The 12,569-nt window shown below is 43.3% G+C and overlaps 1 protein-coding gene across 3 annotated transcripts; it reads left to right on the top strand.

The window, feature by feature from the left end:
* The first annotated feature begins 1,783 nt into the window (after positions 1-1,783).
* Positions 1,784-11,279, top strand: ewsr1a (EWS RNA-binding protein 1a). 3 transcript variants are annotated; one of them, XM_023987854.2, is made up of 16 exons: positions 1,784-1,894; positions 2,473-2,509; positions 2,672-2,726; positions 2,935-3,061; positions 3,456-3,657; positions 4,005-4,288; positions 4,402-4,588; positions 7,702-7,739; positions 8,312-8,329; positions 8,419-8,534; positions 8,645-8,774; positions 8,918-9,037; positions 9,957-10,125; positions 10,216-10,310; positions 10,414-10,657; positions 10,907-11,279. In XM_023987854.2, the coding sequence occupies exons 1-16, from the start codon at positions 1,879-1,881 to the stop codon at positions 10,944-10,946; spliced, it is 1,878 nt and encodes a 625-aa protein (XP_023843622.1). In that variant the 5' UTR covers positions 1,784-1,878; the 3' UTR covers positions 10,947-11,279. The 3 variants fall into 3 exon arrangements, with proteins under 3 accessions (XP_023843622.1, XP_023843621.1, XP_070299735.1); XM_023987853.2 differs by having other exon boundaries at positions 4,005-4,315; XM_070443634.1 differs by lacking the exon at positions 8,312-8,329 and having other exon boundaries at positions 4,005-4,315; positions 8,401-8,534.
* Positions 11,280-12,569: the final 1,290 nt, after the last annotated feature.

The raw sequence follows: 12,569 nt of genomic DNA, 5'->3' as shown, positions 1-12,569 counted from the left end.
TTGCATTCAATGCTACGGGCGGCAACAATGTCATACTCTTTTGGATCAGACAGCATCAGATAGTTGTTATCAATCATGATCAGTGACGTTTACTCTCAGACATTGGGCGGTCATTATTTGCAGATGATGGGGCCTTATGGGAGAGGGGAAGAAAACTGCCGTACATAGTCAGGAAGGTACAGGAAGTAATTGATGAAGTAGAGAGGTGGGGATTCAGGTTCTCTGTCGGGAAAACTCAGACAGTGTTCTCTACCAGGAGGAGGGTGTGAGATGAGGTACGCTTGAGGTTATATGGGAGAAACTTGGAGAAGGTGGGGTCCTTCAGGTTCCTTGGGGTATACTTTAACACTGGACTAACACGTTGAGAGAGTGGTGTGAAAGTGTAACATGCTGACCAGACCAGACACGTCGCGTGCGCGAGCGTCGTAAAATAAATTTAGAAATCCATGTTATTCAATAATTGCACCCACACTGCTTGTGCGCGCCAACGAGCGTCTGCGACACCAAGGGCTAAAATAGATGTTGTTCCTATTTCTGACGCAGATCGCGCTGCATGTCCTGCCTCTCCCATCTCCTCATTGGTTTATAGAAGCAGGTACCCACGTGCCATCTCCTCATTGGTTATACCCACGTGGGTGATAGAAAGACGAACTGTTTTGCCGGTAGTCGTGCTAATACAATGAAAGTTTAGATGCGATCACCATATAATTTAAACGATGAAAAAGCCTGGAAGGAGGAGAGATGACTAGAAACGATTCGGTTGGCCGTTTTATGTGTGGATTAATTGTCGGAGTAGAGATCCTTGTGCATTTCAGGTAAAATAACAACTCAATGTTTATATCCCAGGACAAATTAGCTAGCAACAGCAAGCTAGCTAAATAGGACGAATTAACGTTAGCTAACTAGCTAAATTACCATACATGTTTAATGCTTTTCGACCTGTCCCCAAATTAATGTCATTGGTTCAGAGTTTGTTTTGATATTTTAACCTGCGTGTCGTGATCGCGCTTGGTGTGGGGGGGCAAAATAAATGTATGCACGATAGCGCTCACCAATCCACACACAATAGACCATAATGATGAAGTATAAACAGGTTTTTAGAAATGTTTGCTAATTTATAAAATTTAAAAAACTGAAATATCACATTTACAAAAGTATTCAGACCCTTTACTCAGTACTATGTTGAAGCGTCTTTGGCAGCGATTAAAGCAGTGAGTCTTCTTGGGTATGATGCTACAAACTTGGCACACCTGTATTTGGGGAGTTTCTCCCATTCTTCTCTGCAGATCCTCTCAAGCTCTGTCAGGTTGTATGGGGAGCGTTGCTGCACACTTATTTTCAGGTCTCTCCAGAAATATTCCAGAAGTCCGGGCTTTGTCTTTGCCACTCAAGGATGTTCAGAGACTTGTCCTGAAGCCACACCTGAGACTTTAAATGTGATAGGAAAGCATCCAACAGGAAAGTGGGATTATTTCCAGGAAACAAAGACTGTGGAGCATGTATTGCTACAATGTGGGCAGTATCAGAGGGAAAGAGAGTGAGATCTGAGATCTAGTATGAAGAAGAACGGGATACAGGAAATTAGTTTAGAGTATATTGAGTAGAACGTCATTAGATATAGTCTTATATTGTATTATCTTTCTTAAGAGTAATGGGGCTGGCAGGTAGGATTCATTATCTCCCTGTCTCTGTCCCACACTCCAGCACAATAGGTGGCGGTAATGCACCATAACGTTGGATGCCAACCGCCGATAAACCCCCCCACAACGAACAAGAAGAAGATCGTCCCTTTCAGTTAGGTCCGCCTTCGTTTAAAATCAGGCCAGCTGCGCGGGCMTGAATAGAGAGAAGAACATTCTGTGAAGACCAGACATCGAAATGGCATCAGCAGCGGGTAAGGATTGCGAAACCGTAGTAATAGGTCTACATATCAGTTTATCAATTTCAATATTAGGTATTAGACATGTAGGCAGCAGCTAAGTACCGTTATGTGCAGTGCGAGCCATTTAGCTACATTACCTTGTATGGGGGAGGGGTTCTTTCGCTAGCTTTTAATGCTAGCTAACTAGCTATAACTGTTACTGCATTTTGGAATTACATTTTCAAAACCCCAAGCCTATAACTATTTTTGAACCGGTTGTGAGTTATTTTCCCGTCGAACTTACATCTCATTCCTCTAGTTTGCTAATTCTAACTATAGTATCGTCCGATGGCTCTTACTAGTTAACGTTAGCTAACTAGCTTTTTCGTTAGCTGAGCGAATGCGCGCCTGTTCTAACGTTAGTTGGTGTGGACACTGTAAAACAAGCTGATAAAGGCGGCCATTTCTTGAATTGAGCTTTGTCAACTAATAGCCAGGTTTTGGAGACTGCATTTTCCACAAACAGTAATTTTGACATGGTAAAGAAGCATGTTCATGATGACATTTTATTATCAAAATGGAACTGTCCTCATGGTTGTTGTATTTTGCAGACTACAGCTCCTATGGACAGGCGGGAGGCCAACCGGGGTAAGTGTTTTCTTGCACTGAAAAACGAATGTATATAATTGAACTGTTTATCGCGTTGATAGTACCCCCGAACATTAGTCTGACTCTACAATTATTGTATTGACGAGTCAATGAAGATGGTGGGGGGTGGAGTATAGCACTAAGGCTGTTTTATTTTTGTAGGTATGGCTCCTATGTGGCTCCGCCCTCTCAGGCTGGCTATGGACAAAACACACAGGTAGGATACTTTTGTTCTGACCAAAGCCCCTTTCCATAGCCCCTAGCTTTTTAGGGTTCAATGATCTTTAAGGACTCAATGAATTAACACAATATGAAGCTTCTCTCCTGRGTTTGGGAGGGCAGATTTCAGAAACGTTTTTTTCTGAAGAAACAACTGATCTGTAATGGTGTTGGACTTTCGATAGATGACATCTGTTGTTTTTCAGCCGAGTTATGGCCAACCGCAGGGATATGGGTCATACAGCCAGCCGACTGAGTCAACCTATCCCCAAGGTGGTAGCACCTCAAGTGGTTACGCTCAACAGGGTTACAGTCAGCAGCCACCCGCTGCAGGTGATAACTTTGATCTATTCTGATAAAAACATGATCCACTAACTGAAAAGCATTGTACTCAAAAGTTATACAACTTTTTATGTGAGACCAGCACGCATCAAAATGTACAGTTTTATGCCACTAGCCCAGGGATGAGCAACTCCAGTCCCTGAGGGCCTGGTTGGTGTCACTTTCTCCATCCCTAGCAAACAGCTGATATTCAAATGGAATTCTAAACTGAAGATCATGATTAGGTGATTTTTGGAGTTGGGTGTGTTAGCTGGGGCAAAACTGACACCTATCAAGCCCTCTGGGACTGGAATTGCCCACCCCCTGCATTAGCCCCTAGTTTGTTGTGGGGCAGCTGGGGCTTGTGTATGCAGTTTAACACTGACTTATGTTTTTCTCCTCTCAGCTGGTTACGCTGCCACTCCTGCTGCCCCTCAGGGTTACAGCCAGCCAACGCAGGGGTATGGAGCTGGAGGGTATGCTGCAGCCCCCGCTGCTGCCACCACCACCAGCAGCAGCCAGGCCTCTTATGGGGTCCAGGGTGGATATGGAGCCCAGACTGCATACCAGGGATATGGGCAGCAGCCGGCCGCTGGAGCACCACCCAGGTGTGTCTTTGAGCCCTCAAATTTCACACTTAMAAGTTTGCTTAACTGTCAGCTCAAGCTCCTTTACCTGAACACTGGTTAATATGATATGTGCCATTTGGCAGGCACTTTAATCCAAAGCAACTTAGTCATGCATGCACTGGGAATCTAACTTACGATCCTTGGCGGAGGCATTGGTAGTATCCCACCCATCATATAAAATGTTATTGATCACATGCAATAACATCTGCTAAATGTGTGAGTGAAGCCAAATGCTATGTATTTACTAATCTGAGAAAGACCAAGCTGCATTATGCAGGCTGGAGGTTTGACCCAATTTCTCTTGTCCTCATCTCCTGTCCCCACAGCTACAGCAGCAGCAGCCAGCCACCCACCAGCTATGAGCAGAACTCCTACTCTCAGGCACCCCAGCAGGGCTCCTACTCCCAGCCGCCACAAGGTGGTGGATACCAGAGCCAGCAGAGTGGCTACACCCAACAGGGTGTCGGTTACCAGGCGCCACAGGCCCCTCCACCCCAGCAGCAGGCCCCACCTTCCAGCTATGCTCCCACATCCGGAGGGTCCTACAGTCAGCCACCTGCCAGCCAGTATGGACAACAGGGTGGACCAGGAGGCAGCTATGGTCAGCAGGGTGAATATAGAACGCCTAGCCAGTACAGTAAGTCTTATGGCATTGTATGATTTTATACTGGTTATACATAGTTCTTAATTGTGGTGGGTCCTAACTGTCTGCTCTCTCCCCAGGCAACTACAGGCAGGATCATTCCAACGGAGGGGGCTACTCGGGGCCAGAGTCGGGTGGATATAGGGGCCGCGGTGAGGGCCGAGGCATGGGTGGGGGGGAGAGCCGGGGCCGCGGCCGTGGGGGGTTTGACCGCGGCGGGATGATGCGTGGTGGCGGCATGCGTGGTGGAATGAGCAGAGGCATGGGGTAAGTGCTCGCCCGTCCTCTCACTTCATCAAACCTTTTCTCCTACAGGAGCAGAGTGAGGCCTGCACTGGGCTGAGAGTGGCACATCACCCCTYACTGGATAGGGCAGTTAGCCAAATTAAGCTCCGCAGAAAGACATGATACACATGATTTCTGCTGTTGGAATTAAGTGGGGAGTTGAGGCATAGGATGTAGGTTACATTTTAAACTACACTGAACAAAAATATAAATGCTACATGTAAAGTGATGGTTTCATGAGCTACTATAAAAGATCCCAGAAATGTTCAATATGTACAAAAAGCTTAATTCTTTCAAATGTGCATAAATTTGTTAACATCACTAGTTAGCATTTCTCCGTTGCCAAGATAATCCATCCACCTGACAGGTGTGGCATATCAAGAAGCTGATTAAAYAGCATGATCATAACAGGTTCACCATGTGCTAGGGACAATAAAAGGCCACTCTTAAATGTGCAGTTTGTCACACAGCACAATGCCACGGATGTTTTGAGGTAGTGTGCAATTGGCATGCTGACTGCAGGAATGTCCACGAGCTGTTGCAAGAGAAATTAATGTTAGAGAATTTGGCAGTACATCCATCCGGCCTCAGAAACGTAGAGCATGTGTATGGCGTTGTGGGTGAGCGGTTTGCTGATGTCAACATCAGGAGTGCCCCATAGTGGGGTTATGGTATGGGCAGGCATAAGCTATGGACAACAAACACAATAAGTTATCTGAGACCARCAGATGCATATCTGTATTCCCAGTCATATCCATAGATTAGGGTTTAACACATTTATTTCAATTGACTGATTTCCTTATGAACTGGAACTCTTTGAAATTGTTGCGTGGTGTTATTTTTATTCAGTATAGCTTGATGACCACATCCTTTAAAATATTATGTGAAATCAGTCATCGCCCTAGTAGATGTATGTTGTGCCACTGGTTGCTGCTCTCAGCCCTCCCACTGTATGGCCAAAGGTAAGAAGGTATCCACAAGCTAAAGACCATCAGCAAATATCTCCCCTTTGGCCCCCTAGTCTAGGGGTGTCACTCATTCCACGGAGGGCATAGTATCTGCTGGTTTAAATTTTTTCCTTCAATTAAGACAGACAACCAGGTGAGGGGAGTTCCTTACTAATTGGTGAGGGGAGTTCCTTACTAATTGGTGAGGGGAGTTCCTTACTAATTGGTGAGGGGAGTTCCTTACTAAATTGTGGAGGGGCGTTCCTTACTAATTGGTGAGGGGCGTTCTTCAATTGAGTTAAAGGGAGGAGTGTAAATCCGCTGACACTCGGCTATCCGTGGAATGGGTTTGAGATGTGACCTAGACCCTCCCAACTGAACTTTGTCAAGCAAATACCGGTTAGCCATCTTCTGGGTAGCCCATGTTGAGAGAAACTTTCCCGTGGGAATTATTTTCAATCACAGGAGCACACAGGAGCCAAAGTCAGTTGGGATAATAAGTGGCAGGCATGTTTATTCTACAAGGATGCCCGTGGGCCTTTTTGAATGAGGGCACTTCTGGTCACATTCAAATAAATGGTCATGAAGGAGTGCATTTTGGATAGGCTATTCAACCACGTTGTTCTAATGGGACTGAGTGAAATTAATTAAATCTTTCTGGTCTTTATGTTTTTTAAATTCGGGAAATAATTTTCTATAGATTTAGCCATTTCTCATTTTGAAGGTATTTAGTTTGTGCAGACTTTGGCACTCCTTTAGGTATACAATGCTACAATTGTGTGAGCTGGACTTACACTGGGAACTTATAGCTCAACCTGCATACATAAAGTACAATTATGCATTTAGCCATGTTAGGTTTTGATGTTAGTCGTCGAGTGTGTCAACATTTTAGTGAAATGGTCTGAAGCATTTAACTCTGAATATTTGTTCAGAGTTGGTGTTGGGGCCGGGGGGGGGTTGTATTATTTATTTGTTTTTTAAAAAGGTGAATGCATTGCTTTGTCACTTCAAGGCTATGTCTATCTATATCACTATCTTCTACCAGTGCTTATTGTATTGGTCAAATCAAAAGGTTTAAAATCAGAGGCACATTTACCTTAGTCTTCACTAAACATACTTAATGTTTAATTACCCCAATAATCACAAATGCAATTCATTCACCTTTCTTACACACAGGTAAGAAACAAATAAGTGTAAAAATGGTATAACTTCAAATGTATTGCTGAAGTGCACTTTTCTTTAACATGCTTTGTCGCATTTATATGCTACAGGTAACAAAGTGAGATCCATGTAAACACACCAATACTTTTACAGTACCACAACTCAGTTCTGGGTCTGTGCCGGCAGCCTTTTGAAAAGGGGACAATATCGGTGGTGTCAACAAGAGGTGGCCAAAAATGTCCCCCAAAAAAGTCAGAATGTCATCAAGGGGGAAAAAACGTTTTTAGAAAGCAAAATGTTTAGTGAAAATTATTGGTTGCATTTTTTTGCTTTGTGTAATCAAAAAATCTTGTGTAAAACAATGTTTATTGGCTGAAATTTTACTTGAAATGATTGAATGTACCATACAAGTTATTTGTAGCAATTGTCTCAGGTACAGCTCTGAATAGTAAAGGCTTCCATGCTTGTCAGCCAAGCACTTCCATGTTATGGCATTTTGTGTGTGGGGGGGGGGCAGTTTTTATATTGACCTTATCCTCTAAGCCTGAAGTCTATGAACAAATTTTGGTTGTATAGTCCTTTTCAAATCCAACTAGATCACTGGTCTATAACTTGAGCTGCATCTGAAACAATTCAAATATATCCTGTTGTGTAAAATACAAGGGTTTTCAATCCCAGAGGTAATAAAGATTAAAGCCACCCCATTATGCCAAACATTGATACTCGTAGAAAGTTATGCCGCTTGAGTTCATATATTGTATTCAGCAAGGGAACCCATAGATCACAAACGTTGTATAGACCCCTACCCCTGTCAAGATTCTATAGTTCCTTTAAAGATTTAGTGTCTTTTGGGGGTTTAATAGCTAAGTTTCTTGGGCATTTTATAAATAAGAGCTAGTCAGAACTGTGCCAAATCTCCCCATCCCTATGTGGTACAAAGTGGCTGTTAAAGGGATATCGTCTTCATATCTCCGCTTATTCCCCCAGCATCACTGGAGACAGAGGTGGCTTCAGTAAGCCTGGTGGTAAGTTTAATGACAATTACAAGACGATAATACACTAGACCACCTAACACATTTATACATTTGTATCTACTTGTCGTGTTGTATTTTCTAGCCAAAGGGGGAAACAAAATAAATGTATTGCTGGTTCATTAGGGTTTTTCTCACACACTGCTTTGAGGGTATTTTCAATATCAAGCGTCCACTTGATTACTATTTTTAAWGTGTTCCCACTGATATATTTTTATATGCTGCCCCAAGCCAATGAAGCCATTAGGCTTTTAACCACTTTTCTAAATATTTATTTTGTTAATGTGGTCTTTTGATTATTTAACTTTCAAATTAGGTTAATTTTCAGCCTTAGGTGTTTTGGGTGTTCAGTTCATTTGAAAACACTTCTTATATATTTGCCCAAATTGGGTTTCAATAATCTAATTTCTAAGGTTGCAACACCATGTTTATTTTTATACAAAGGGGAATGCTCAGAGGAGCATGTGTGCCAGGGTAAAGTTAACCTGCAGCATGTGGGGTAGATCAGGCAAATGTGCATTCTAACGTTTGGTCTCTTGTCTTCTCTCTTTGTGGATGGGCAACAGGACCAGACTCAGACACAGGTGAGTTCATCATGCCATGTATCAAACACAGCAATGTTTGTGTGCATCAAGTTATACATTTTTTTAAACAGGCCTTACTCTGTCCACAGGACGCCCAGAGGAGCAGGATGACTCTGAGAACAACACTATTTACATCACTGGCCTGACGGAGAATGCAACGCTGCCCGAAGTCGCTGACTTTTTCAAGCACAGTGGAATAATCAGGGTTGGTACTAGACTATGATGCAGTTTGGAGGCCTTTCCTAAATGTTATCACAGGCTTTTGAAAAGTATTGACTGATGAATTGGGTGATTTAACTGTTTTCCATCTTTCAGATCAACAAGCGTACAGGTCTGCCTGCTATCAACATCTACACCGACAAAGATTCGGGGAAACCAAAGGGTGATTGTACTCTGTCTTATGATGAGCCCCCATGTGCCAAAGCTGCAGTTGAGTGGTTTGATGGTGAGTGTCTTTTTTGGGGGGTACTAAGAGGCCCTCTGATTGCCCCTTGATAATAATTATTAGGGCTTCATGCATAACCTTAGCAGAGTTCTTTCAGTGAATGTTGGTATTGAATATGCACCTCTCTTCCCCCTTCTACCTAGGCAAAGACTTTCAGGGGAAGAAGCTAAAGGTGTCGATGGCTCGCCGTAAGCCCATGATGGGGATGATGCGAGGAGGCATGCCCATGAGGGGTGACCGGGGAGGCATGATGAACCGTGGAGGTATGTTCTGCCAAATCCTGTTCCACACATCTGGAATGGACATTTCCAAACTGTTCTGTAACTGTTTCACTTGTAGCATTTTAGGATATCTTTAGGGATGCAAACTCATTGCTTTTTGGCAATCGCCGTTATGATCTCAATGGACCATCCACGTGAATCATGCCTATGGACTGAGCACAAATTTTAACGTGGTGAACTTATTACAAAAGTAGTTATTGATTAGTTTCATAATTTATGAAAAGAATGCATCAGTGATTCATGTTTCCTGCCACTTTCAGAAGTAATACATGTTTCTGTGCGCCTATGTTGTGTAGCCACTTAGCATGCCTAAACAGTCATTTTTAAAGGTTTTCCCAAAAACCTTCCCTATGAAATGTTGACTGCAAAGTAGGCCTACCTGGCAGAATGATATGRTTTGTATCAATCGGGTGGGCATTTGCTTTACAAACTCTCCCATCACATGAAACGCTGTTAGCCACCCTGGAAAAAATAATGGGAAAATCCAAAACCAGGAAACTAAACAGATTAGAAAATAAAAATATAAACAAGGTTTTTACATTTTTCTAATCTACTGTCCTATGTATTCCTGTCTGGGGAGACTTGAGAGTATCATAATGAACCTTAACCCCAGACCAACGAGCCTGACTTCCCCACCCCAGGGCATTATTTTCTTTTTGTGCTTTAGAAAGTTGGGATTATTGAGATTAATCATGTTTATAATATACTTGTTGTTCTCTGAAAGTAGCCACTTTCCGTGTGAATTGTTTGTTGGGCCCTTACCAATTTGCATCCCTGCGTCTTGGTAGATAGAAAATATATTTGTGATGTTAGGTATACTTGGCAATTAGATGGTGGTAAAAGTTGATCTCAAACTCAGTMACATTCTGAACACTGACTGTTATCCATTGGTCACTCTTAGGGCCAGGAATGATGAGCCGTGGTGGTCCAATGGGACGCGGTGGGGAGCGTGGCGGATTTATCCCCAGGGGTGGTCCCCGTGGCATGGGCAGTCCTCATGGCATGGGTAGAGGTGGACCMTCAGGGGGCAACATGCAGCAGAGAGCAGGAGACTGGGAGTGCCCTAAAGAGTGAGTACTAACAAAATAAGTAAATTGTTCAGTCTATAACTGCCTTTCTCTGTGGTTTGGGGTAGTCCTGACTGAGGCTTATGATTGCAGGGGCTGCGGTAACCAGAACTTTGCCTGGAGAATGGAGTGTAACCAGTGCAAATCACCCAAACCAGAAGGCTTTGGACCACCTTTCTCCCCTTCAGGTAAATGCTTTGCTTAAAAATATCTACTTCATGAAGGATAAATTTAAGTAGTAGGGGAAAAGCTATAAATTGTCTTCCAACCAACACATTGTCTTGTTTTTAGGTGGCGATCGTGGTAGGGGTGGCCCAGGCATGCGTGGGCGTGGAGGGATGGACCGTGGAGGTCCAGGGGGCCCTGGAGGCTTCCGTGGAGGCAGGGGTGGTGATCGTGGAGGCGGATTCAGAGGACGTGGTGGCATGGAAAGAGGAGGCTTCGGCGGCAGGGGCCGTGGTGGCCCTCCCATGGATGACATGGGCGGCCGAGGCAGGAGGGGTATGGGCCCCCCCGGCAAGATGATGGAAATGAAGTGAGTAAAGAATTATTCACATTCAGCCAGCTCCCATCAAACAAGCTTCTAATGCCACTTGAGGTTCTCACATTTAAACCCCCACATAGTTTCACATTTTGGCAACAGAAATTACTTGATTGCATTGTAATCCGTCCTGGTTAAATTACATACAGTTCTGAATGAAAAGGGAAAGACCAAAAGAAATTCTGAAAGCTGTTTGAATAAATCGGTCATGGTTGTTAACGGAAATGTTTATTCCCTCTCCAGGGGAGACCATCGCCAGGACCGCAGAGGTCGTCCCTACTAAAGGATACAACGCTTGAATAAATTCCCATGTTATACAGGATTTATTTTTAAATGAACATTTTAAACTTGTATCTCCATATTTATAAATGGTTAATGGTGGGAATTTGTGGCTCGATAGTCAACTTCGGTGACCTTTTTTATTTTTTACCAGTGTTATTTGTGTTTTTTTGTTCTGGTCTGGTTGAACATTTGTGAACCTGTGGCAAACGCATGCTGTCGTGTACAGATAAATTGTGAGATTGTATTTGTGAAACCTTGTGGTAAGCAAAACATTTTTTTACTTATTCTGCCCTCCCTTCTCAGACAATGTTGAATTAAAAAATGTAGTCACTTTCCTGGAAAAGGGGTTTGTCTACTGATTTAGTAATGGAATGAGCATCGTTTCACTACAGATTTAAGGAAATGYTGAGGTCTCATTGTGGACAGACGGATAGTTACGCAGACTGTCTAGCTTACCATGACATTCGAGAGATGGGCCCAATATGTATGCTTGCTCAAAGGAGTTGTACATATTGATTATGCTTATCCTATGGGGACATCATGCTTAACATTTTGGAATTACAATAATGCCCCTTGGTAATTTTACCAGTAAGCGTATGGGCTCATGAGTCTTCTCAAGTGCAGATGCTAGTGTGGTCAATGGTCAAATTGCTGCAAAGAACACCAATAAGAAGAGACTTGCTTGGGGCAAGTAACACGAGCAATTGACATTAGACCGGTGGAAATCTGTCCTTTGGTCTGAGTCCAAATTTGAGATTTTTGTCTTAGTGAGATGCAGAGTAGGTGAATGGATGATCTCTGCATGTGTGATTCCCACCGTGAAGCATGGAGGTGTGATGGTGTGGGGATGCATTGCTGGTGACACTGATTTATTTATTATTCAAGGTGCACTTAACCAGCATGTCTACCACAGCAATTCTGCAGTGATAYGCCATCCCATCTGCTTTGTGCATAGTGGGACTATCTGTTTTTCAACAGAACAATGATCCAACACACCTTCAGGCTGTGTAAGGGCTATTTGACCAAAGAGTGCTGGAGTGCTGCGTCAGATGATCTGGCCTCCACAATCACCTGACCTCAACCCAATTGAGATGGTTTGGGATGAGTTGGACTGCAGAGTGAAGGAAAAGCAGCCAACAAGTGCTCAGCATATGTGGGAACTCCTTCAAGACTGCYGGAAAAGCATTCCAGGTGAAGCTGATTGAGAGAATGCCAAGCGTGTGCAAAGCTGTTAAAGGCAAAGGGAGGCTACTCTGAAGAATCTAAAATAGAAAATATACACTGCTGTTCAAAAGTTTGGGGTCACTTAGAAATGTCCTTGTTTTCCATGAAAACATATGAAATTAGTTGCAAAATGAATAGGAAATATAGTCAAGACATTRACACGGTTATAATTATTTTTAATTGAAATTGTGTCCAAACTTTGCTTTTGTCAAAGAATCCTCCATTTGCAGCAATTACAGCCTTGCAGACTTTAGGCATTCTAGTTGTCAATTTGTTGAGGTAATAGGGTCACTTATTGTTACCACTCCCTCTTCTAATTGGAAAAGCTGTTCAAAAGAGGACATTGTATTATTTTTTTGTACTCCCTGACGARGGCCATGCAGCCGAAACGCGTCGGGTT

This window comes from Salvelinus sp. IW2-2015, linkage group LG5 (genome assembly GCF_002910315.2).
Source record: "Salvelinus sp. IW2-2015 linkage group LG5, ASM291031v2, whole genome shotgun sequence".
Classification (NCBI taxonomy): Eukaryota; Metazoa; Chordata; class Actinopteri; order Salmoniformes; family Salmonidae; genus Salvelinus; species Salvelinus sp. IW2-2015.
This window is presented reverse-complemented; position numbering and strand designations above follow the sequence as displayed.